The sequence below is a fragment of the Pleuronectes platessa genome, chromosome 17, assembly GCF_947347685.1.
Source record: "Pleuronectes platessa chromosome 17, fPlePla1.1, whole genome shotgun sequence".
NCBI lineage: Eukaryota > Metazoa > Chordata > Actinopteri > Pleuronectiformes > Pleuronectidae > Pleuronectes > Pleuronectes platessa.
Window position 1 is genome coordinate 7,250,433 of NC_070642.1, and position 24,812 is coordinate 7,275,244.

Here is a 24,812-nt window from a genome sequence, read left to right on the forward strand (position 1 = left end):
GGAGGCAGGGTTAATTGAACACAGGGTTCCAGACATTACGATAAGGTACAGACGATCACACAGGCGGGAAACAGGACAAAGACACTAAATAAAGCTTAAGAAACACAAGCGACAAAACTTCAAAATAAAACAGGAAACAGAACTCAAAATGAACAACCAACATAAACACAAGAAGAATGTCATAATATATAAAATATCAAAAGGTGTCCAACCAAAAGTCCCAAAGCTCTTCGTCTTTAAAGAGCTCAGAGCCCAATGTCATGACACCGGCTTGTTTTTGCACTTCCACATTCCAGAAATCTGTTTTCACCCTTGATGAATAACTGTTTCAAATGCCCTCCAGACTGTTACTGTTGGTTCATATCAAGTACAGGCACTTGTTTGTGTTCTGTATTCAATGAAGGATACCTAACATTATTCATTTTGTGTGTGTCTGCATGTGTGTGTGTGTGTGTGTGTGTCCTGTGCCATCTCTTGTTTTTCCTTGCAGGCAAAATGGGGAAACAGAACAGCAAGTTGACCCCTGAAGTGATGGAGGACCTGGTGAAGAGCACAGAGTTTAATGAACACGAGCTGAAGCAGTGGTACAAGGGATTCCTGAAGGACTGTCCCACCGGCAGACTCAACCTGGATGAGTTCCAGCAGCTTTATGTCAAGGTGAAGCTCCGCAGACTCACTTTCAGGCTGGCATTAGGCTTGATGGATCACTCTTGTACACTTCAGCACACACTTTATGTGCTCGCCATAGGTGTTAGATAAAACACAGTTCATTAGACTTCATCAGAAAATAGCATGGAAACATTGCTGAACTAATAATACTTCTGCAAATCCAATCAGTGAAGTTCTTGATCAGATCTTTAGTGATACATTTTGTGTTTCCTGTACAACATTATGATGCTGGTTGAACATCCGGGTGTCATCAATGTTTGTTCACATATTGTTTTCTACATCTTGGGAACAATGTGCAACAGCAATTTAGTCTTTTTTCACTGTGCAAAATGCAACAATGGCAAGACAACAAGGTGAGAGAGCTTCTCAGTGTCCGGCACGTTCACGTTTACTCCCTAAATAACATCCTGTTGTTTACTTTAGTTTCTTGCCAACTCTTTGTCAAGTTTTTAAAGTCTAAAAAGTTCTGCCATTGTTGTCTCACTTGAAATATTGACTACATTGCTCCCACAATTTCTGGTGATACTATTAGTTTTGGCAATATGATCCGAATCTGTAAAATTTCAGAAGATTTACACAAATACAGAAGAAATTAACACAGAGTAAGGAGAGAATGCTGAGCATAAATTAGCCTTTATAGTGCAAGTTTCCCATGAGGACAGGCGGAAATCTTGCACTTGTAACCACAGAAGTAGTCATGATGGAGGTTGTTAAAAATTGCAGATACATGGGGTTCATTTACAAGCCATTTGTTAATGCCTAACAAAAGACCAACAATGCATTCTAAGTGGATTTCCACACAGTAGATATTAGCAGGGTTGGTTGAGGTCACATGAATGTATTCTGAATCACCACAAACACACCATTGAGGAAAAAGAACCTGCTAGATTTTAGCAGGCATTCTGCCACCTTTTCTATTCGCCCCTCCTGTATCTGGGCAGAAAACCAACAGAGAGGCCGATATCAGAGGCGCTCAGATGATTATCTTCTCTTGCTAATATGTAGCCTCTCATTACCTCTGAAAGAGCAGTGTAAATTTATGCAATGATTTATTCATTTTGCAAAAAGATGGGATGAACACATTCATAGAAACAATGATGATCCTCTAATGAAAGGGAAATGAGAATAAAATAGCAATGAGTGGCTTTAAATAAAACTCAAACGAATATTCAGTACTACTCAGAGCTGTTAGTAATACTACGATCTGATCATCATATCAAATTAATTAATTTAAAATTAATTAAAGAAGGTTTTGGATTAAAACAAGGGACATCTGATAGATCAGCTATGACCCATGGAAGTGTATTGATCTGTTAAATCTGAGCCATAGCACTGTCTATATATATATATGAATATATAATGATGTACTGTATGTCCCTATCTCGCAGTCACAGTTCGAAGGCAAGAGATCAATCTGTGTCATGTAAGAATTGGCATTAATCTTTTATCAGTGGTGCCAGGAAATTGCTCATAACCAGAGGGGGCTGCCTTACATAAGGCACACTTGGGCACTGGGGGTCATTGGTGTACTTCCTCCAAATGCCATTGATGCTATGCATCAGCGGCGACCAGAAAAGAAAAGAAAAAATAATCTTTGAAAATGTGTTTAGAGGTGACAGCCATGATATAAAGAAAAAAATATATATATGTACATATTTATATATATATATATATGAACAAAGCACATCTGTCACATTGGGGAATTCAATTGTCTTTTTGATCCAATTTGTCCCAATAAAACCTACAGAAAAGAATCAAAATCCTTATAAAAATCGATAAGAAAACAAAAAAACAGCCTGGACTCCTGGGAAATTAGAGAGAGATAACAGCTCTAATAGAGGGATACAGCCTTAAACCGGATCCGATGGAATATCTCCTACAATCTCTTTACAGCACAATATGACGGCATGCAAGCAACAGTGGCAGCTGCACAAAAGGGACAATACGGCTCACATATAGAGTCTTGTAGGCCTCTGGGTAAATCCTATTATTGATGCATCCTATTGTGTTTCTAAGCAACAGTGTATCAGTGATAGGGCTTTATTTAAATCCAGAGAGCTGATAAGTGGAAAAAATTGTCTGCAATGACCTCACATTAACGGGACAGATTGTTCCTGTGAAGAGTGACAGTGTGTGTGTGTGTGTGTGTATGTGTGTGTGTGTGTTTCAGTGTGGTAGGGGACTCATATGTTTGGTAGGAGGGTGAGGGAGACAGAACAGTGGGTATTTGCGTTGGTTGAGAGCGAGAAACAGAGAGGAGCAGAGATAGGAAAGTAAGAAGCAAAGTAATGTGTACATTATATTAGTCATTAGCTCCAATAGAGTCCAACAGAGAAATGTATGAGATGACTGTATGAGATGGCTAAGTTCAGTTTATTCCTTTGTACCGAGAGCTTTATTTTTCAAAACTCCCACCCTCGTCCCCCAACCGCTTTACCTCCACTCGGCTGACTGCCTGGAGTTAATGTATTTTTTGGGTTGGACACTGTTCTCGTGTTTTTTGTTTTTGTCCTTCTGTGCTCAGTCTGTCGCTATTTTAGTCCTGAGAGCCTTTGTGAAGGTAGTCATCTTTTAGGTTGTGAATAGGGAGAGAGTGAAAGGGGGAGAGTTAATAGGGAGAAGTATCAAAGAACAGGAAGAAGGGAGGGAAAGCAAGTGCAACATGTCGGCTGGAAATGAACAGTGTCCGTATCTGAGAGCTGTCTGTGATGTTCACATTTTATGCTGTGTTAGGGTTAGGGTAACAATACAGAAGTTTAGTTAAAGAGCCAAATATTAATTAAGTTCATTTTAGATTGTAAGAAAGGGGAGCAGCAATTTCATGCGTCACATTAGGCAGGTCATTGTGATATATGTGTTCAATAATTTAGTGTGGCCCTGGAAGGTTGTTTTAAAAACTGAAATGGCCCTTGGAAAGAAAAAGCTTCCACACCAAAGCGCTACACTCTCAATAAAAACCGAAGTGTTGTCGCCTTGTCTGTCTTTAGCTTCCCATAGAGGTGTGTAGCTATTCATAAATCCTGTCCAGGATCATAAAACTGACCCGCTGGGAGTTTTTCTTTCCCCAGTGGATTTACACTTTTAGTGGTGTTGCCAATGCCCGACAGTCGCATTAAAAAATGGAAGAGTGGCTTCCGTGACAATTCGCAGTCAAGCTCTTGCATAGCACGGAGTGTGAAATTTCTCATCCCTGACACGCCAACCGCTCTAGGAGCCATTTGTAACAGGATAACGGAAAACTCCCTGAAATGTTAAGGTGATAGATTTTGTCACTAGATGTTTTTCTCAAGCTTGATGCATGCAGAGACAGCAGCCACAGCTCGCAGATAAACATGAACACACACATTTAACAGTGATCAATGGATGTTCACAACATATTCTCTCCTTAACAACAAGCACAGTGGACCTGTGTTGTAGTGTGTCTACACACTAAATGTGTATGCTGGTTGACAGCAACGTGAAATGAACATCGATACTGCTGGTCTCCTGCCAGTTCTCTTCTTGTTGATGTTGTGATGAGGTAGCATTTACGTCAGGATAATGGACATCGTCATGGTTTCTGATGCACACAGCGACTCTGTCTCTTCTCATGTTACTGTGATTGTTTTACAGATGCATGGAAGTACAAGCGAAGAGAAAACATTTCACAAAATGTGTTTTATTTGGCCTTGGAGGTCATACAGTAGTTTGTATCATCATACAAAAGGTTGGAAAAAATATGAGAAAAATATGAACAAGTTTGTTGCTTTAACTAAGATGTGATATTGAGGGGGAGAGAAGAAGACCTTGGTGTAGATTGGAAGCATTGTTTTGTCTCTGGCCCACGTACACACACACACACACACACACACACACACACAGATGCTGACCTGAATATAGATGTATGGATGGATTCCGCTCTGTTGCATCTTGCTTGCAAAGCCTCAAGGATTTTACTGTTGACTGGAGAGTGTGTGGGCAACACTGCCCATTCAACAGCTCCTACTGTGAGTTTCACTTTTGCTTCCCTCTGCAGACAGACAGACTGAGCACAATGATAAGAAGGTGAATGGAGCGACAGACAGTCACTGACATCATCTGGCCATCAGCCTGTTACTGCAAGGAAACATATGTCGCCTGATCACAGGACACAGAAGAGACAGCGATGCAGTGTCAATTATACAGATACAAAATAACTTGGTGGTTATCTCTTGTGGCCAAACAAAAAATCTTTCCAAAATTTGTCTTTACTGTCAAATTGTTTGAAAGATATGAAAGTATGATGGTCCGTTAATCCAGCGACACGTATTCATACTCTATAGAGATATAAAGTACTTGTGATTGTGATTACTGATCTGAAAAATTGAATTTTGTACAATATTTAATACCATCCTGGCAATACGGTTTCACAAAATCTAAAAACTTCCCACTAGATTGTTGGGTAATGATTTGCCAAACCAGTTTATATTATTTATTGCTTATTTTATCCTACTTTTACCTATTTATTGGCAGGAACATAGGCCAGTTGATGGTGCAGGTACATTTTCCTGTGAATGCACATCACTGTGGGGGGGTGCACCGTACAGCCAGGATATACTGTACCTATAATGCCCTAACGATCTTGCGTAATATCAATTGTCTCTCCTGTTTCTATCACTATATGTGACTGTCTTCCTCTTTCCATTTTTCCTTTTTAATGCAGCACTCCTGTCTTCCATCTCTCTCTTTAGCCGCTTCCTTCTTCACCTCCCTTCCTCTTTGTCCAAATGGGCTGGTGCCTACACTAAAAATAACCTCCGTCATCTCAGAAGCTCTCATGCCATTATCTATCGCTGTCACAACACACTTAATCCACACACACACACACACACGCACACACACACAGAGCACTCCACATGATTCAACAAGATAAAACATTAAATGAGCGGCACAGCGATCAAACACACAAACAATCCTGACTCTATTTCAGTTAGAAGTCAATCAGATCCGAGCTCAGAGAATTAGAGTTGCACAAACAGTATTGAAAAACAAAATGACTCACTCATCATGATAACAAGTAGGTTACAGTTTGTTTAGAAAGCACAGCAGGGCGGGAATCTGACAGAGAATTAGCAGAAAGTAATTTTTTTATGTTTTATTTTTTCGTCTTTCAGAAACAGAAAACAACTGTTAACTCGTGAGATTGTCAGTGCAGATGAGAGACCCCTGAAATGAGCCGTGACAGAGAAAATGAATACAAAAAAAAAAATGCATGGTAGATTAGACCTCTTCAGCTGCTCTCTGGCCTCTTCACAGCATCAACCTCTGGACCTTGAAGTTTCTAATTCAATTATTCAGCTCAGAGTCTCACCGCTGTTGCCGAGGTGCAGGAGGAGGGGAGAGGAAGTTACAGTGCGCCTTTAGATGCACAGAGTAAGATAATAAGGCATATTCTGGGGGGAAATCACATTCAGATTAAGCTGTGTATAACCATTAGCCTTGTGAAGACAACATGCCACTGAGCTATTACTCTCACGGTGGAGGTTAAAATTCAGTGGTGCAGTGGGGGGATAGCGAGAACAACCTTCAACTGGTTAGCAAGGGTTCACGCCTCCGTCGCAACGAGCAACAGCCAATGAGAGAGGCTGAATCCCTTGAAGTGTGACCTGTGGCCTTCATGAGGAGGCAGACAAGTGAGGAGAGAAGTCGTTGTGTGTGCTTTACATTTGTGTCGTGTGTGAATGGAAGGGCTGTGACAAATGAATTATGTATTCATAGCTACATGGGCAAAAATCCTTCAGAATATGTGTAAACGTTTCTGTGCAGAACCTGGAAAAGCTGCATTTGTTGGTTTGTCGCTCAATGGTGTGGCCCTTCTCTTACCAGCAATAGCAATATAAGATGGAGGGCTGGAGATGGACATTATTAGATTAGGCGTCTGGCTTTCCCTTTCATCCTCTCCTCCTACTTATCTTTTATTTTCTTATTTTCTTACAATTTGTCATCATTCTCATTCAGCCACCAGCTTTTGCTTAGTGATACATCTCTATCTTTCTCTCGATCAAATATATTTGTTTCAAGTATGACCCACTATATTGACTGTAAAATATTTTGACATTTTTTAAAACATGCTAGATGTCGCTCCAATAAACCACTTCCTGGAGGAATTGTCTTGTTATGCAAGTCTTGAGTCTTTTCTCATCCGTCCCCACTGATTATGCCGTCCAATCCGAACTTTAATTATGGAGACAAATTTGAATGAAGGCGTAATTATTGGAAAGAGGTTATATTATGTATTGAATCAGCATGGAGACTTTTTTTACTTTTGTGATATTAAGATTATTTCAAGACTCATTTTTTCTCCACTGACAGCTGTGGCTGAAGGCCTGTTCATCAGGGTCTGTCTTTAGACTGTCCCATTGCTATGTCCCATTTTCGTGAAGTTGATTTTTCAGAGCTGCCTTTAGGGAATTTCTTCAAATTTGACATTACTTTATTTTGGGACCAAAAGATGAGCTAATTATCGTCCAAAGGTCAAGATCAAAACACATTTTTTGCTCCAACTTAAGAATTCATGGACTAATTACGCACAGACTTTCACACAAATATCTAATATGAAAAAATAATGAAGTGATGACATGTTATCCGCAAAGGTGACCTTTCTTTTGATACTGAATCAGTGACACTGATCAATCATGTCCACCTTGAAACTGTGGTGACTGTAGAGATCTGTGCTGCCGGGTTGAAAATACTTCTCTTCTGTAGAAATCCACTTTATCGGGGATTCTTATCACACTGATTTATATTAAAGGGCTCATGTTTCCGGTAAGCATGGTTTTAATTAGGTATTCAATGTTATAAAAAATATTTGGTTAAATGTCATGATTGACAGCTGAGAATGGCTCACGATTGGTCGATCACATGCATTGGTGGGACCTTGATACCGTGGCTCCACCATTAAATCACTACTGCACAGATTTGGGCTCCAACTACACAAGAAGGCAGCTTTATATTCTGGATAGTTTGGCTTCACATCTGGATAGTTGGAGGAGATGGATACACATGGTCCATCTTTATATTCAGTCTATGGTATGAACTAATGAACACAAAGCAGAACAAGAACAACAAAGCTAAATATAATCAAGACAAATTAATCCAATTGTTTATCCTGAGACATATTTTTTACAGGAAATAATGTACTGTAATCATATTTTTAAATAGAGGGAAAAAATTCCTTTTGGCCAACAAAAAATAAACATCATGCCAGTGGGGATCTGATCAGAGAAGCCTGTAAAACTGGTAGGAGGCAGAGTCAAACACAGGTTACAGATAAAAAACGTGAGTTTATTATACAAAAGTGGTCCCCCAAAATAAAAATATGTACAAAAAAAATAAAAAGTTAAATTTGTTTAACAGAACAAAACTCAACTCCTAGTAAATCAAAATGAACAGGGCGTGCACATGGCTGCAATGTGATGCTGTCCCCCGGAATGTCAAAACACCAACTGCTTTTAGCTTCTTCTATCAGCAGGAGCCGAACCAGACCACGCCTCTCCTGAAAACAGTCAAAACAATTTTTTATGTTAAATATGCCTTTACTCAGTGACGAAACTTTGATTTCAGAGGTGGGGGGGACACAAATATTTTTTATAAAACTCTTCAGTTCACTGTGTTTTCTAGTAGTTCTTCTAGTTTTCTGTTGCTACTTTTAAGTTTACTGTTCCCTTTTTTGGTTTGTCTGGTTGTAAAGCATGTAGCAAAACATTATCACCCAATTCTGTGTTTCACCTTGTTAGTCAACTTCACTCCATCTCAGTAGCACCAATTTTACACTTATTTTTGGAATATATGGTAAACAGACCTCATTTACATAGCACTACCCAGTGGTGGGCAGGTCAAACTGGCAGGAATATCACAGGTGGGGAGAAATTGAATAAAATGTCCATAATTCAGTGTAAGTAGTCAAGTGATCAAATTTATTTAAAATTAATGTAACACAGAACCACTGTCATTTTAGGCAGTTATAGTAGTTTCTCGTCTTGTTAAGCCTTACAGGATGATCGTGGCAATTAAGGTGTGAAAGGGTGTATATTTATAATAATAATAACAACAACTAGAACATTTCTAAAGAAATTGTCAGGGCCTGGTGGAGCCCACCAATCAGAGCAGAGCAGTCACCCGCAGCGGCTCCTGTGACATTTGACACCGCTGAGAGACAAACCACTGAAACCGAAGCATTTTTGGCCAAACTGTAGTTAGTTCCTATCATTGAACCGGCTTCACTGTGAGCATCCTGAGCTCTTCCTGAATGTCTGCATATATATTTTATGTGGCTAAAGTTAGGAAATGGGGTTTTTAGAGCGATTGATAGAAACTGGTACCTCTGCTTTCCTCCAGAAATTTTCGCGCCTTTTTTTAACAATACATTTTATTTATCAGCACTTTCAATAAAACTCAAATACACTTTACAAGATTACTGAGAGCTTTGTAATTGATGAGGAGGATCTTGAAGTGGACGTGCTGCTCTATTGGGAGCCAGTGAAGGTGTCGCAGGATGGTGTAACGCATTTCTTTGAGTAACTTACACTTTGACTTTGAAAGAAGTCTCTTATGTCCACTTTTCTTTTTTTAGACATCCTGGCTGCGCCTAATTACCAAACACACACACACCGATTCAAACGTTAATGTAAATGAAACCTCTGATATTACAATCCTTCCAGCTGACGTGGCCCAGGCAAAACAAACGCCCAACTTACAGCGGAAGATTAACACGGCCTCCTCCCCAACTGGCAGACCGGTGTGCGTCCTGGTGCTGTTTATAACCTGATGGAGTGACAGCGGGGACGGCCAATCACACAAGGAATGCAGAGCCAATGGAGGAGCTTGTGGGTAGTTCTAAACGAAAGCAAACTGGCTTCAGCTCGAGCGGCCGTTTCCGCTTGGTCCTAGTGCCTGAAGAGTCTCTGTTTACCATAGCGTAACATGGTTTCCGGACGGTGAAAACTGCAGGGGACCAGAACGGCCTTTTGAAAAAGCGCAGGGGACATGTCCCCTGTGTCCCCCCCCCAAATTACGTCCGTGCCTTTACTGACAATAGCCCCCTAGCTCACATTCTGCCACTTACTAAAAATAACTAACAAACAAACCCGGGATAGTCTGTGTCTAAAAGCTGTGAATTGAGGTGATGTAGTTGAAACAAAAGATTAACAAGCATAGTGAATTCTATTGTGGGCCCTAAAGTTGGAGGGACAAATTGTACCTTTAGAGCCATAGTGAGCACTTACCTAGAGCTGTGTGCCATCCATATATCAATACCAACATCAACCTCAGAGAAAAGAATGGATTTTCAGGCTGTTTAAGGTTCTGACCTCACAATTAACTGTTCATTCAACTGTGATTGTGATTGAACTGTGTTTTCCTCATGTAAAAGCAAACAGCATCCTTCTCTCTGGGACATGCTGAGATTGAGCACATGCACTGAAGCAATAATTAGTGTCATTAAATCTTGAATGAATCAATCGGCCATAGATACCGAGGTCAGTGTTCCCGGCTCCCACCTCAAGTAGGCACAGAAAATAACGAGACCAAAACAGGTTGATACTGAACATCAGAGCTGGAAAATGTATATTATTGTTTTCCTTCTACACAAAACTTAACATTCAATCATATTTGTTGGACAACATACAGTATACATCAAACCTCAGAGTGATAAGAACCTTAAATGACTGAAACCATCTTTGAGAAAAGGAAGTTTGGTTCATTTCCCATCCAGTGATTTGGGGAAGGTGGGGTTTATGACCTATAATGCAGCCAGCCACAAGATGGTAACAATTCGATAGTTCTTTCATCACTGACGGAGGAAATTATTACATTTAATATTAGGCATTGATTTAGCTTGATTACACGTATTGGATAAAGTAAGCGATTGAGTGTGTTTCTTGTGGTGTCTACATTGATAATGAAATGAAATGCATCAGGACCTGTCTGACTCAGCTCAGTAGATGGTATCCATCGTTTTTAGGATTTTTGTATCTTTAAAAATGTTTCGAATTTAGAAATGTTCCAGTCTACTGTGAGAGAGAGGGCAGCTATGGTGAAAAAGAAGAGTAGAGATAATGTTGTGCCAAAGAGAATCAGTTACCCCTCAGGCAAAGTCAAACTGTCAACGCCAGAGACTGGTCAAGGTGATTATACCTGAAAAGCAGAAAGCTAAATGTTGCTACAGTTCATCTTAATGTAATAAAACTACACAAGTCGCCGCCAATCACTGCGGTCAGCTGATAAAAACGCCAAACCCTTTTTAGTACAAATATACACAAAGTGGGTCACAGACTCGTCTGTTACCTGTGGGTCTCCATTCAATGATAGTAGAGCTAGCTCTATATCTGCCTGCACCTCAGGGTTAGAATAAACTCAGTAAAATTAGATCCTTGACTCTTATAAATGCACTCGGATATGAGGGAAATGATATGAGCCCTTTACACGTCTTGTGGGTGTCTTCGCTTGCTGTAAGTCAGATTGAAATAGCATAGAGGCAGCAGAGAGTACAAACACATGACTGTTTGCATGCAGATTCAAAAGTGTGATGGTTTTTTTTATATAACCAGCGCACAAACAAGCAAGCAGGTTTGTGCAGCTATCCTTATTAGGACTTTGGATTGACGTCCATTCATTGTGGACAGCCAAACCAAAATCTTATACCTAACCATAACCATGACCCACTCATGCCTAGACCGAACCTTACCAGAATTCCATCTGACCCCTAACCTTAACCAGGACCTCAGAAATCAAATGTTGCCTCATTAGAAGCTGGCTTTGGTCCCCATGAGGTCCACTGGTCCTGACAAGGTCTGTTTATGCTGAAAAAGGTCCTTTAAAAGGTAACAAAACAAGTACACACACAGAGACTTAGACATGATCGAGCAGCCTTCTTCTTTTTTTTTAAAAGGCAGCATCAAACTGCACCAGCTGTTGCAGATTTTCTTACTTTAGAGACATTCTGGACACACCATTGGCAAGTGAAGATGAAGTAAGCCCTCCCCCTCCCCCCCCCCCCCCCTTCTGTTTTTCTGCTGTGGATTGCGTCACAAGGAGCAGAGGGTAGTCCTCAGGTCTACCTGCCAAGCCCAGCAGCAAGTCACCCTCTTCTTCCTGCCCTGCATGGCTGCATTTCTGTATCTGATCAGCAGCTCTGTTGAAAAGGCAGAGGAATGACACCGGTGGAATGTGACAGACCTGACATCTTTCCTGTTTCGCCGATTTCAGTAGCAGCACTGATAGTTTCTTATATCAAATTTTGCTTTGTATTAGTCGGATGTATTAGCTTCCTTTGATTATTCTCACCGTTAATGCAAATTTATCCACACTCAATAGCACCATCTGCTGTTGTGTGCTAATCGACACTCCTTGTGCAGATTTGGCGCTGCCAGATGGGTGTTTTGTAACCACTGATAAACGGGGTTAGGGACAGGTCGGCTCCAAATTCCTCTTAAATCCTGAGCTGTCCAGGAAGCTGTGCTGATTGCTGGAAGGTGCTCACAAACAGTAATTATGGACGGCAGGACATCTTTCAGATAGTCAAAGCAAATATCAGTAAATATCCTTTTCGTTTGCGTGTGCTGTCATTTTTTAAGTGCCACCATTCTCCTCGCCTCCAACACTTGAACTAGAACTCGTTACACTCATCACCCCGTGGTTTATGATTCTATCAAGTGGCCCCTCTTTGTGAAAGCTTTTTGTCTCACTGACAACGGTCAGGTCTCTACGATTTCTTCCTCAGGGCTTAAGGCAATCATAAAGACCTTGGCCATAAACAAAGATCACATGGTTTCAATGGGGTCTGATTCCAGACAGATGTCCAACTCGTACTTCTCATTAAAGCATCTCTGATCATTTCGACTTACAGTCCACGGCCTAAGCCGTTGTTTGTCTAAAGTGATTTAATCATTATCAAATCTGAAGAGAATTTAAAGAGCAGCTTAAATCCAGACACACTCACTGACACACTGTGTCAGCCCAGGTCAGCGACACATCACCCCCCTCTCCCTTCAGATTGCTGCTCTGGTGTTCCTCCGTCTCTGCAACTGTTGAAACCAATGTGTTTCCACAATTTTTGATGCCTGAATTTTTACATCTGGCAGTCTCCTAGCATTCATAAACCTGTAGTCACATGTGTAATTCGGATTTTTACATCCATACTGGTGCAGAGTCAAAGTTGGGTCAGGTGGAGCTTCTCAGAGGACAAGTGGTGGGATCCAAGGTTTCCAAGGTGAAATGGAAAGCAGTGACACTGACTCCACTGCAGTTTCATCCTTTAAAATTGTCAGGATATGTGTGTATTCTTTGTTGACATAAATGTCCAATAATGTTCTAAGAAATTTTGTTCTCCCATATATAGAAGTGTAAAACAAAGTTCAGTGCTGCTGAAACAAACCTCTGTTGAGTGTTGATGCAGCAAAGAAAGATGGTCAATAATAATAATCTGGTTTCATGCTGAACCTGTTTGAGTAGTTTACATCCACAACAGGACTTGTTAAAGTTGGTTTCTCTCACTGGGAAGTTGGCGGATAACAAACTGTCGCCTACAACTCTTCAACTAAAACCTTATTATAGCTGCTCTGTCTTGCTCTCAAATCATTCATTCATTCATTCAAAACTAATCTACAAATAGCAAAGAATGATGCATTTTTGATGGGCGGCCATAATTGTTGTGGCATATTGTCTTTCCTGTGACCGTGATGATTTTAGTATCAAGCAGAAGAGCAGGACATATGATTGAGTTGTTTGTAACTCAATACAACTGACCCAGCTACAGTCAGAGGAAAAGTCACCTGGCAAAAAGGAATCATGAGAATCAGGAGTGGATGCAAAATGCATTGAGTTGGGTTGTAAACTGCAGGAGCTTACATGGCCAGCAGGCAAGAGACAACTATCTGTCCACTGGTTTATTACACAATTTACTGTCATGGGGGTTTTCACTGTCCTTATATTTACTGCAGCCATCCTTCTTTTCTGCTACATTTTCTTGTATTATTACCAGTGTGTGTTGTGTGTGTGTGTGTGTGTGTGTGTGTGTGTGTGTGTGTGTGTGTGTGTGTGTGTGTGTGTGTGTGTGTGTGTGTGTGTGTCCATACCCTCCCTACACGAAAGACACAATCACAAAAATGGTAGCGAGCATTGGGTGGAAGGTCAGCATGTTGACAGGCATCGTGACTGGTGCGATCCTATGTAAGATGCTCCCTCCTGCAGAATTAGAGGTCAATCACACCCCATCTCTCCAAGCAACTGGACACTGAAGAACCTTGTGATTTTCGATGTCAGAATTTAGGTAAATCTGTGAGTCAGTCATGGGCAGAAGCAAATTTGCCTCACCCTATTCTATGTAGAAATGAACGGGAAGAGCATTTCAGACAGAGATAGTGTTTTTAAATCGAGGAAGGGAGAAACTTCCTGAAGGTACTGAATTACTGTGACTGGTTCAGGTGGTTTATAGATAACAGGCTCACAGAGCTCCTGGCTGGTGTACACATTTAAATACATGGATTCAAACCATTTAACCATTTATTGAGGTTTCAGATGGTAGCTAGATGGAGGAATGGATGGATGCATGATTTTTCTGGATAATAAGCATACATTTTTTCATCATCGTGCATTCAATTCCTAAACAAAGTGATACATTAAATCAAATATACATAAAGTTGCTTACATAGGATATGCATACACCAAGTCAACAAAGCATAAACATCAAGTGAGTTAGGATGCATAATAAACGTCCACAATACAAAGGATAGAAGTTAAATTCTCAAACAATTGGCATAATAAACTGAGACGAATTTACTGGTGCATGGCTGCATGGTCTCAACCAGAGGGATTCAGCTGGATACACCCAGACCTTAAATAACCTCACCTTCAAAACTCCTCCCCTGTGCACAGACAAGTAAATCCCTCCTCCATCCCTGACCTCACATTCTGGATGGCCCAAAAATGTAAAAGATCCCATAGAGAGGCAAGTTAAAGATTTAGAAACCCTGAAAGGCTACTGCAATAGAAGAAAGGGGGAAACAGTAGAACAAACATAGGGTTTGATTTCATCTATGAAAAACTTCCACATGTTTTTGAGATAAGAAGATGACGTGTTTGTGTGTAGTTATTGTCGGAAAAATATTTACCGCTGATTTGTTCCGTTTTGGTGATACTGAAATCACAGGAGGTTTCGATCGACAGCAGGATGATTAGAAAAATGCACTTTTCAGAGCACCATGGAAGGCGTGCGCGTGTGTGTGTGTGTGTTTGTGTGTGTAGACCCTGGAGGTTTGGAAGCAGTAGCAGCTACAACAGTGCACTGGCTGAGTCTCTGTAGCTGCCTGGCATGTCACTGAGGGTTTATGTAACAGCACATACAGGCTGCGTCTCTCTCACGCAGAGGCACACACACAGACACACTCTCAGTAAATACCCCGGCGATGGATTATGCATGTATTCCTCTCTCTCCCCCTCTCAAACCCATTGAATTCTGCTTGGTGAAGTAGAATCTTAGCGGGGCTTTGATGGAGCAATGTAAACAGCCATATGCAGAGACAGCCAGTCCTGTCAAGACATGTCCTGCGTTTGTGTTTCTCCAAATAGGCGGGACTGCATCTGACAATGTTAGCAAAGAGATGCATGAAACATAAGGCATTATTTACACAGCCCTCTGGTGCCACACTGGAGCGACGGAAACCATACGAATCGAGTCAAAGCCAAAGCCTTGTTTTTCGCTTGTAAAAAGGAAAATACAGACCTCGAGTGCTTTGAAGGGCAAATTACAGTCTGAGACTGACCTCTAAACCCGTGCTTGTATGCCGGGGAGATGAATAGCCATGGGCGAAGCTGCTACATATTGATAACAACAGAGGCGGTGCAGAGTATCTTGTAGAAGCCTTAAGCGAGGAGATATGACCTCGTGGGCTTCAGGAAAGTGGAGAGAAAAGATAGGACCATAAATTATTATGAGAAGTCCAACTCAGATCTGATACTCTAATAATTCTATATTCTGAGGTTCCTGTCTTGGTGGCCACTTAGCAGTTCACAGCAAAGGATTATTTTTCCTGTGGCACTCGACTTGCAGGTTATTGTAACATTTAATCATTGGGCAAAACCATATAAAACAATCTACATTTCTCAGGTAGAGGGAAGCCGAGAACAAATGAGCTCTGATGCTCCCAAAAGTGTGCATTGTGTGTTTGTGTGCCTATGTGTGTGTGTACTGTTGTGTTTACAGCCTGAGTCTCTGGAAGCAGGAGGTGCATATGACAGAGTGGGGCATTGTTATGGCATTGGTCCAGTGCAGGTATTATGGGACATTGAGTGCATGACTGATCACTCTAAAAGCCATCTTCTGGGAGATAGTGCGGACGGGGGAAAGGTTTTTTTTCAGCAGGTCTGCAGCTCGTCAGCTTTCCTGTCTCCTGGCTCTGTCGAGCTTGATTGATGACACATAAAATGCACAGAGGATAGCATTCAGTGATAAGTTTAGTATTTCATGTTTTATACAACTTATATATCCTCAAAAAGGGGACCAAAGCAACCAGGTGGCTTGCTGCACCAAACTAAAAAGTCTAAGTTCCCATTGTATAAAGACGGTTTCTGTCATTTTAGTTAGTTCTTATCACACTGATGTATATCTGGGTGAGCCTTTTTTCCAGTAAGTTAATTAGTTATTTTTCGTTATAAAAGCGGGATAAATCTTAATTGACAGTTGCACCTGACTTACGATTGGTTAAGCATGGGTATCAGCAGGACCTCCTGACTCTGCCTCCAAATACACAATATGGTAGCATTTGTATTCCGCATATTTTGGCTTCATTTTTGGATAGTTGGAGAGAATGGTGATGCATTGTCCATCTTTATATACAGTCTAAGCTAAAGTTAGTTTTTTTTTATTTGTCTTTTGAAAGATACATTTGCTGCTTATTCTTTTTTTTATACACTATATCTTTCTGCTTCTAGTAGTTAGAGAATCTCACTTCAATGTGTGACTGACAGCTCGAAGTGTCCCATGGGTGCAGGAGGCAGGTGTAGGGGGGCTTGCTGTGTCGTCTAGCTCTCAGTCAGACTCACCCCAGCTCCTCCAAATATGGTGACTTCGGCTTTCAACAAAACAAGACGATGCTGTGCTGACCTAAGAATCAAACTGGAGGCTGCCAAACGGCTTCTCACAAACCAATGGATGACCTAACAGGGGGTTGCCACTTGGTTTGAGCCACCTAGTACTTGATACGCATTACTTGGGGCTGAAATGTTATGGATTACTATTTTAATGATGTAATAATGGAATGAAATGATGATTGATAGAGAACATTCTGCGTCAGTGCCATTATGTTATTAAGACTTTATCTTGAGAAATGCTGTCTTCACCTTGGACACAGAAAATATTGAAAACTCTTTTCTCCAGGGCTTTTATCATCATATTTTGCTTCTTTGCTACTTCCTCCACAGACAGATTTTGCTTAATTATCACATGTATAGTTAAAGTTTTCAAATGGTACTAAGCTTAGAAATTAGCTTGGATGTGGACTTCAAGTGTTTTGGCTACAGATTAAATCTGTACTTAAACCACTTGGCTCGGTGAAGTAGAGACAATAGCACTTAAGAAAGTAAATAATGAGTTAATTAAATGATCAAATTAACTATCAAATAAACTAAATGTGAAAAGTAATTACTACTTTATGGTCCCAGGTGGTTAAAAAACTCACTGTTACTGTTTTATCACAGCAAGATGCCTTCATACTACATGTACCAGAATGCTGCAGAAGCAGAAAGACATACATATCACTTGCTCTAAACTGTTTCAGATCACTTCCAATCATAAAGGCTTACATTTACATCTTTTTTGAAATTATTTTGTGGGTCCTCCGATAACAGTAATCCAGTTAAATGTAGCTCCTACTCTACAGAATTGCATAAAGTAAATAAATCTTTATTGCATTTATATCCTAACCCTCATGCCAGCTCATCACTGGAAGCTTTTTAAGCTGCAAGAAGTCTGTCCAGCTTAACTGTTATCTGAGGACCTGGCAGCACACGCCGGCCAACTACACACAAATCTTGACCCGACGCTGCCGTTACCCAACTCCGAAGTTATTCTCATTCGTTTGTCGCTTGTATCTGACGAGCTTCTCATTTGAGGATTCCTGTTCCACTATTTCACTCCCACTGCCTTTCTTGCTCTCTTTCTTTTCCATTTATTCCGTCCTCTTTTTTCTGTCCTCCCTTTTTTTTTCTCCCTCCCCTCTCTCTGGCTCCCCCTCTCCCAGTTGGTGGATCGGTACCAGGTGCCAGCTTGCAGGCCGATAATGAAAGCTTTAATGTTCCATTTAATGGCATCATGTTTTTCGGGTTGTATTCGGATGCTGGGGATACAGACACGCACACAAATACACACATGAACACAGCAGCGTTAGCTTTCATTCTGCCAGCTGTGCCCGTCCGCCTGGTTCTACCATGAGTGGCCCAGAAACGATCTGGTGCTGATGCTGTTCTTTGATGGCCGACTCCAAACAGCCATATCAAACAGCCGTAACAGCAAACAGGGGCCAAATCAGAGGAGGGATAAGACTTGATGGAAATGTTAACGACCTAATATCTGTAGCTGTGAAGCGGGGAACCAGAAGCTTCACGTCGTGCCTGGGTCATATTTGTTGTTGAATGGTAATCGTGTGCCATCTAGTGAAGGTTTTGTTATTCCTCCTCGATGGGTGATGGATGTTTCATCTATATCTGTGACATCTGACGATGCGTGTACGTGTGACAGATGGGAAAGATGAAGCAATAAAACTCAGATGGGGAAATTTCACAGTCTCATCACCCTGCCCTACTTTCTTTCTTGCTCTCTTTCGTTCTTCTCTCTGTTTCACCATAACACAGTGTTTCACAACTTGCCAGATTGTCAAAAAGCCACAGTAGCTTACTCTCCAGCCCTCCCTCCCTTACCTTAAACATCCCACCCACGTCGCTTCCCCGACACTTTCCCTTCTTCCTTCCGCTCCTGAACTCTTCCTTCCCACGGCATCTCGTCCGTCCTCGTTCCCCTTCCGGTTCCCCCCCGGCCCAGGCAGACGAGCCGTGGCAGGGCCATACGAGGGAAGGAGCCAGCGCTCACGGAAAGGAAGCCACATTGCATTCGCGCGGAAAGCGTCGAGGCGGCATCCTGTTCATCGGGGCAGATTCGCTACAGCCCCCCTGACCCGAGGGGGGTTCTTTCCTTAAATTAGTTTGGCTTCTCCAGAGCAGAATGGTAGATCAGGAACGACGTTGGGAGGAACAGTGCTCCATTGCTGTCACGCTCCCTCTTCAACTTTGTCATTTGTATTTTAGTCAGCTGTTCCATCTTTTCCTTCCTGCCCTCACTTTTCTTCCTCCTAATCTATTCACATCCCTCCATTCCCAAGACGATTCTTGGTTTTGACTTCCCCACTTTCGTGTTGCACTCTTGCTTGGTCAGCAGAGAGCCTGTCTTTTTTGCACATGGGCAAGGACAAGATGTAGAACAGCCTTGTAGCCTAAAACCAAACTACACGTGCCTCTGCATAGTGAATGGGAGTGTGGCAGATGTTTTAAAAGCTGTGGCCCCTTTTTGTGATTAAAGCTGCTATCATTTACATTTTTCTTATAATACTGTATCAAATGACTATGAGTAATGTATAAGTGTTTGCTCATAGTGACGAACCCACATATAATAACCCCCTGACTCTGCAGTCTCCCTCGGCTTTAAAGAGGTGTTTAGTGTCTTAAAATTCATGGTTTTGGTTTAAAGGACCAAATCTTCATTTCTGATTTACTCTCATTGTCATTTGGGCAGTGGGAAAGCTTTAACACCCCACTGTATGCTACCTACCAGCGTCAAACGGTCACGTTAGCTATTAGCTTCAAAAGATAACATAGTTGTTTCCCTCTGGAGGTGGTGGTAACACAAGTAGAGCTAAAAGCAGAGAGAATATAGTACCTAAGATGCAGTTAATCACTGAACTCCGGAAAAACTCCTGAAATTATCCAGAGAGGCTGCATGTGGGAAAAAGAAAACAAATGTCAAATGTCAAATGTCAAATCAGTTGTTGCGGACATTTTCTAGCGTTCCCCCTGCCAGGCTGCTAGTAAAAACCCTCTAGAGTCTCCCGAGGATTCACCAAGAGCGAGTGGGCACGTTGAATACAAATATCTGTAGAAAACACAGACGAAGATGTCAACTTATTAACACAATGTGTTCCGAGAGGATTTGGTGTTAACAGTATATATTTTACAAAAAATAAAAAACTAAAACATTCCTGCATGATGCTCAACCCCTCAACTGAATTCATCTGACCAGACATTCTCATGTTGCTTTCCTCATATGTGAAAGGCAAACTCGGGACAAAGTTAATGTCTGAAAACACAAATCTAAATTTGGACTTATGTTGCTCTTTGTCCACTTAATTTGTAGTAAAGCATCACTTTGTCAACACATTAGCCCTTATCAGCTGATAAAAATGTGTCAGTGTTGAGTTGGCTGTGTGTTTCCACTGCCCTCTAGTGGCCCAAAAAGCAGATAACGCATCACAAAGATGTACAATAGTAGAAGTTCCATGAACTGGTCAATCCAAGCACAATGTGAGATCAAAAGATTGGTCAACAGTCATCGATGACCACACTTAAAACTTTAAGGGCCTTGTAAAAGATGACCTCACTTTGAAAATGCGGTCATCCTCGGCTGCTTCTCTGTCTTTTAGTTCTGTAAATGTCTCTAGGAGCAGGATCCCTTGACATTTGATGGCTGATCAAATATTAAAATGGAGAAGCAGCTTTATTGCCTCTAAGTTGATTATCTTTGCTTGAGCAAAGTCGTGCTCGTACTATTTACTGAAAATGAGAAAACAAAGCCAAATAGGTAACATGGATGTCCAGAGCTTCTGGGTTTTTTCTTTTGTGATTCCTCTCTGAGTTATTTCTGTCAATCAGCAACAAAACTGCTTAAAATAAACTACAAGATGTCCCTTCGAATAATAAATTAGGAGAAAATCAGCTTCTGTTTGCTCCATTTCCTTGATGAAGCTCAGCTTAGATTTCCCATCGGCTCTGAGGGTTTTTATCGGGGAGGTCAAGTGAAAGGTCACATTTAATGAATCACTCGGCTTCTCGCGGCCGCCCACAGGGTTCATCGTCTACAGTGGATGATGAGTCGAGCTGGGGCTCAGCGGCCATCCACAGAGTTACTGCGTTAACATCTGACCTTCTGTGCATGTTTTGCGGGATGTGCGCAGCAGAGCTTTAAGTTTTAAGTACTAAGCTGATCCAAAGCAGTGACTGAGTCATTTAGGACATTGTGGACAGAAACAGAACATGTCTCTTTCTCCCTGTGACATTTCTGACTGTTGTTACATTGTTTTTGATTGTAGTCTCTTACCTATTTAGGAGTGAAGCTGCTCTACTGGACTGTATCCTGAATAAATATATCAATCTTGTGATCCTGACTTGAATTTATAATGAATTGAACAAGACTGAACAAAATCCTACTTGGTAGAAGCTGTCAAGAAACTGTGGTGATTTAAGATAAAAGCAATCTCAACATTCTGACATGCTTATAATGGATGCTAATGCTAACGTAATGTTTCCAGGTATAATGCTTAGTGTTAGCATGTTAATATTAGCTAGTTAGCCGTAAACACCATGTGTAGCTAAGGGCTGATATTCAAGTCACTTTGCAGGTATTTTAGCCTAAATTGAAGTATTAGACAAATCCGTTTTCTGACCTAATGACGGCACTGGATAAAATTAAGTCATTGCAATTCATCTGAGTGAAATTTGATGAGTTGAATTAAATTTGAACTCAGGGAAATTATGGGCTTATAAGATCCAGAGGAATCCATTAAAGTCCTAAAGTGGAAAAACAAATACCACTTTGGGTTTGTGCTGAAACACAGCAGACTATTGTTGGGTGAGGTTGTGTGAGAGAGAGACGGTGCCTGTGTCTGGAGGATTCATATTGAAGTCACATGTGTCAGGACACATTCAGTGTGTGAGAGTTTCTCCCCCAGCTGCAGCGGGGGGTTTGTGTCAGCGACCCTGACCTTCCTGTGAAGGGGCCTCAGGGAAAACACAGCTTCCCTCCAGGGATCAATAAAGAGCACCGTGTAATTGTTGCCTGTTTTTCGAATTTCATAAGCAGGGTTTGAAGTGACAGGTTATCCCAGGGTTACCAGCTATGAGTCAAATTTGCAAGACATTTAGTTTTAAGCCATCAGATAGGGTGGATGGTTGCGTAACCACTCACAAGCACTGGAGGAGGAGGAAATTAAAGTGAATGACCGCAGGTAGTGGTCGTCCACCTGTTTCTATGCCTCAGAAACAACCGAGGCATTCTTTTTTCTGGTTGACTTCCTGTCTTCTCCATCCATCCGTCTGTCAGTCCCATTCTTGTGGACATGATATCTCAAGAACGCCTTCAAATTTGATACAAATGTTAATTTGGACTCAAGGACGAAGGAATTTGATTTTGGTGTTTTGCCCTGTAAAAGCAATATTTCAGGAAAATCTCCAGAAAATCCATTCAAATTTAATACAATCGTTCACTTAGACTCACAGATGAAGTGATTATTTTTTGGTGTCTAAGGTCAAGGTCATGCGACTAATTAAACCTTAAGAACTCCTTGAGAGGATCCTTTCAAACTTTTTACTTAAACTCTCAGATTAACTGAACAGCTGTCACTTGGACTCAAAGTTGAATAATTAATTTTCAAATGTCAAAGTGACATTTGAAAATCCGAATGAGTCAGACAAAAAATTAATGTAGATTGAAACAGGACTTCTTGAATCAAACTTATTAAACGAGTAAGTTTAGAGGCAGCTACTCACAAATAACTACACTTTATGAAAGTGACATTTTTACATATTTTTAACAAATCATTTTATGTGTACAAAAGGGATCGTGTGAACAAAACTCGACTTATCTTTCTTCCTTCTGTTTTATCATTCCAGTTCTTCCCTTACGGTGACGCATCCAAGTTCGCCCAGCACGCCTTCAGGACCTTCGACAAGAATGGCGACGGCACCATCGACTTCAGAGAGTTCATCTGTGCGCTGTCCATCACATCGCGAGGCAGCTTCGAGCAGAAGCTCAACTGGGCCTTCAACATGTACGACCTGGACGGAGACGGCAAGATCACACGCGTGGAGATGCTGGAGATCATCGAGGTAACAACGGCAAAGAATACTTCACTAAACAAGCTGTAACATAAATACTGTATTGATTTCAGAAAACACTCTATTTTACATCTCTGTGTGGAAGAGCATTCAATTGGATTCATTCGTTTTGTTATAATTTCAGTTTATAGTAGAAATCTGTGGAAAGCATCAATTATTTATTGTGTTGATATTTCAAGTATGAATTGGTGACAATTACACATTTATTGACCATACTTCTAACATTTATGTCATGCAGTACTTTCTTAGCTGAGTCACAAAAATACAGCACCTTTTTTTTATGTTTTTAGTTAAAGGTTAAACAGCAGAGGTCTGAGCCTGCAGGGCAATGACAGGAGACTAATTATTCATAAACCCAGATTATATTAAACAAGAGGCAGAAGTGCCTGATTTAGAACAGACTCAGCCTGAATGATCACGTTGCTCGGGGGGGGCTGCTCGGGGGGGGGGGGGGGGATCCCTGTTCCTGACTGTAGGGGTTCATGCCAATTCCCTCCATTCCTCAGGTGAACTGGATCCAGTTCAGACAGATGTAAGTGAGTCAGAGAGTTGACTTGTTTTGCAACAGTAAAAATTATATGTCTACAGCTTCAATTCTGTTCACTCACAGCAACACTTAAAATCACTGTGTTTTTAATAGAAAGTATGTAAATTCCATTTCTCAAAAATATTTGAATAACAAAATGATTTTAGATTATTTAGTAATCAGAGAGAATATTTGTCCATGTAGATGGATACAATTTATCATTTTGAATAAGCAGTGAAGCCCCAAAGTCGTTTCCTGCTACAACTGAATACAACTTTACTTTTAGTCTCATGAGATAATTTACATTGCTTCCATTATACAGTAGATATAATCCAGATAAAATGAGAATATACAAGAAAAGAGTAATCAAAAGTGCAGACTGTAGTTTCTTTGCACTCTTAATATGATGGAAACAGACTCTTTATCTGTACAAGACTTAACTCTTAAGAACAGGTAACACCATCAGACAGATGTTAGAGCTGTGCTGTGTCTTCCGAGAAAAGGAGACACCTCATTACACTGAAATTACTCTTGATTCCTTTTTCCTCACATTTCTCAGGAAAACGCACAAGTGAAGAGACTTGTGATGTGCCCCACCCCTTTTTAAAAAATCCTCTGTCCTCTGTCTCCCCCTGCAGGCGATCTATAAGATGGTGGGCACGGTGATCATGATGAAAATGAACGAGGACGGCCTGACGCCCCAGCAGAGGGTGGACAAGATCTTCTCCAAGATGGATAAGAACAACGACGACCAGATCTCACTGGACGAGTTCAAAGAGGCGGCCAAGAGCGACCCGTCCATTGTACTACTGCTGCAGTGCGACCTTCAGAAATAGGCTGTGAGGGGCGAGCGGGCTGCTCCGCCATCCGCCACGGACTGCACAGAAAGAATTTCATGTTCCATTCAGTTTGCAGCTATTTCCACTGAAAAAAAATTATATGCTTGGACTACCTTTCAACGGATCTGCTTCTTGTGTTTGAAACACTCGTGTGCATGAGAATGTTATTTGCTATAAAAAAGATCTACACACAACATACAAGAGTGTGCGGGGTGAAAGGGTGCGGGGTGCACAGTTACACCACAGACAGATACACCAACAGAGCACGCACACACAAACACACACACACACACAATCTTTCACGACACCTCGCACAAATAATATATATAGATATATATAAATATGGATATATATTTAAGTTATTTAAAGATCAACTGCCAAAATGTGAAGTGTGCAAAGTATTTTCCATACAGTTTCATTTTACTGGAGCTTGCGCATCCGTGATGTGCTTCGTTGAATTTACCGCTACTCTATTTATTGTTCCGAGTTTACTGACGCTAGCTGTACGTGTTTCATAATACCAAGTATTGTCAACCGATCCAAATTCCTATGATAATGTATCTGCCTCCAATGAGACAACACTCTATCCATCGTCTCCGACATTAGCT

At 41.1% G+C, this 24,812-nt stretch overlaps 1 protein-coding gene and 1 long non-coding RNA gene across 3 annotated transcripts; one reads left to right on the forward strand and one right to left on the reverse strand.

Annotated features, from left to right (window-relative positions):
* Positions 1-495: 495 nt before the first annotated feature.
* Positions 496-24,201, forward strand: vsnl1a (visinin-like 1a). Of its 2 annotated transcripts, XM_053445242.1 has the most exons (3): positions 496-657; positions 22,615-22,830; positions 24,004-24,201. In XM_053445242.1, exons 1-3 carry the CDS (start codon positions 496-498, stop codon positions 24,199-24,201), a joined length of 576 nt encoding a protein of 191 aa, XP_053301217.1. The 2 variants fall into 2 exon arrangements, with proteins under 2 accessions (XP_053301217.1, XP_053301218.1); XM_053445243.1 differs by lacking the exon at positions 22,615-22,830.
* Positions 8,583-9,703, reverse strand: LOC128460177 (uncharacterized). Its single transcript, XR_008342185.1, has 2 exons — positions 9,384-9,703; positions 8,583-9,274 (listed from the first exon to the last, which is right to left on the reverse strand). It is a non-coding gene; the product is annotated as an uncharacterized LOC128460177 (long non-coding RNA).
* Positions 24,202-24,812: the final 611 nt, after the last annotated feature.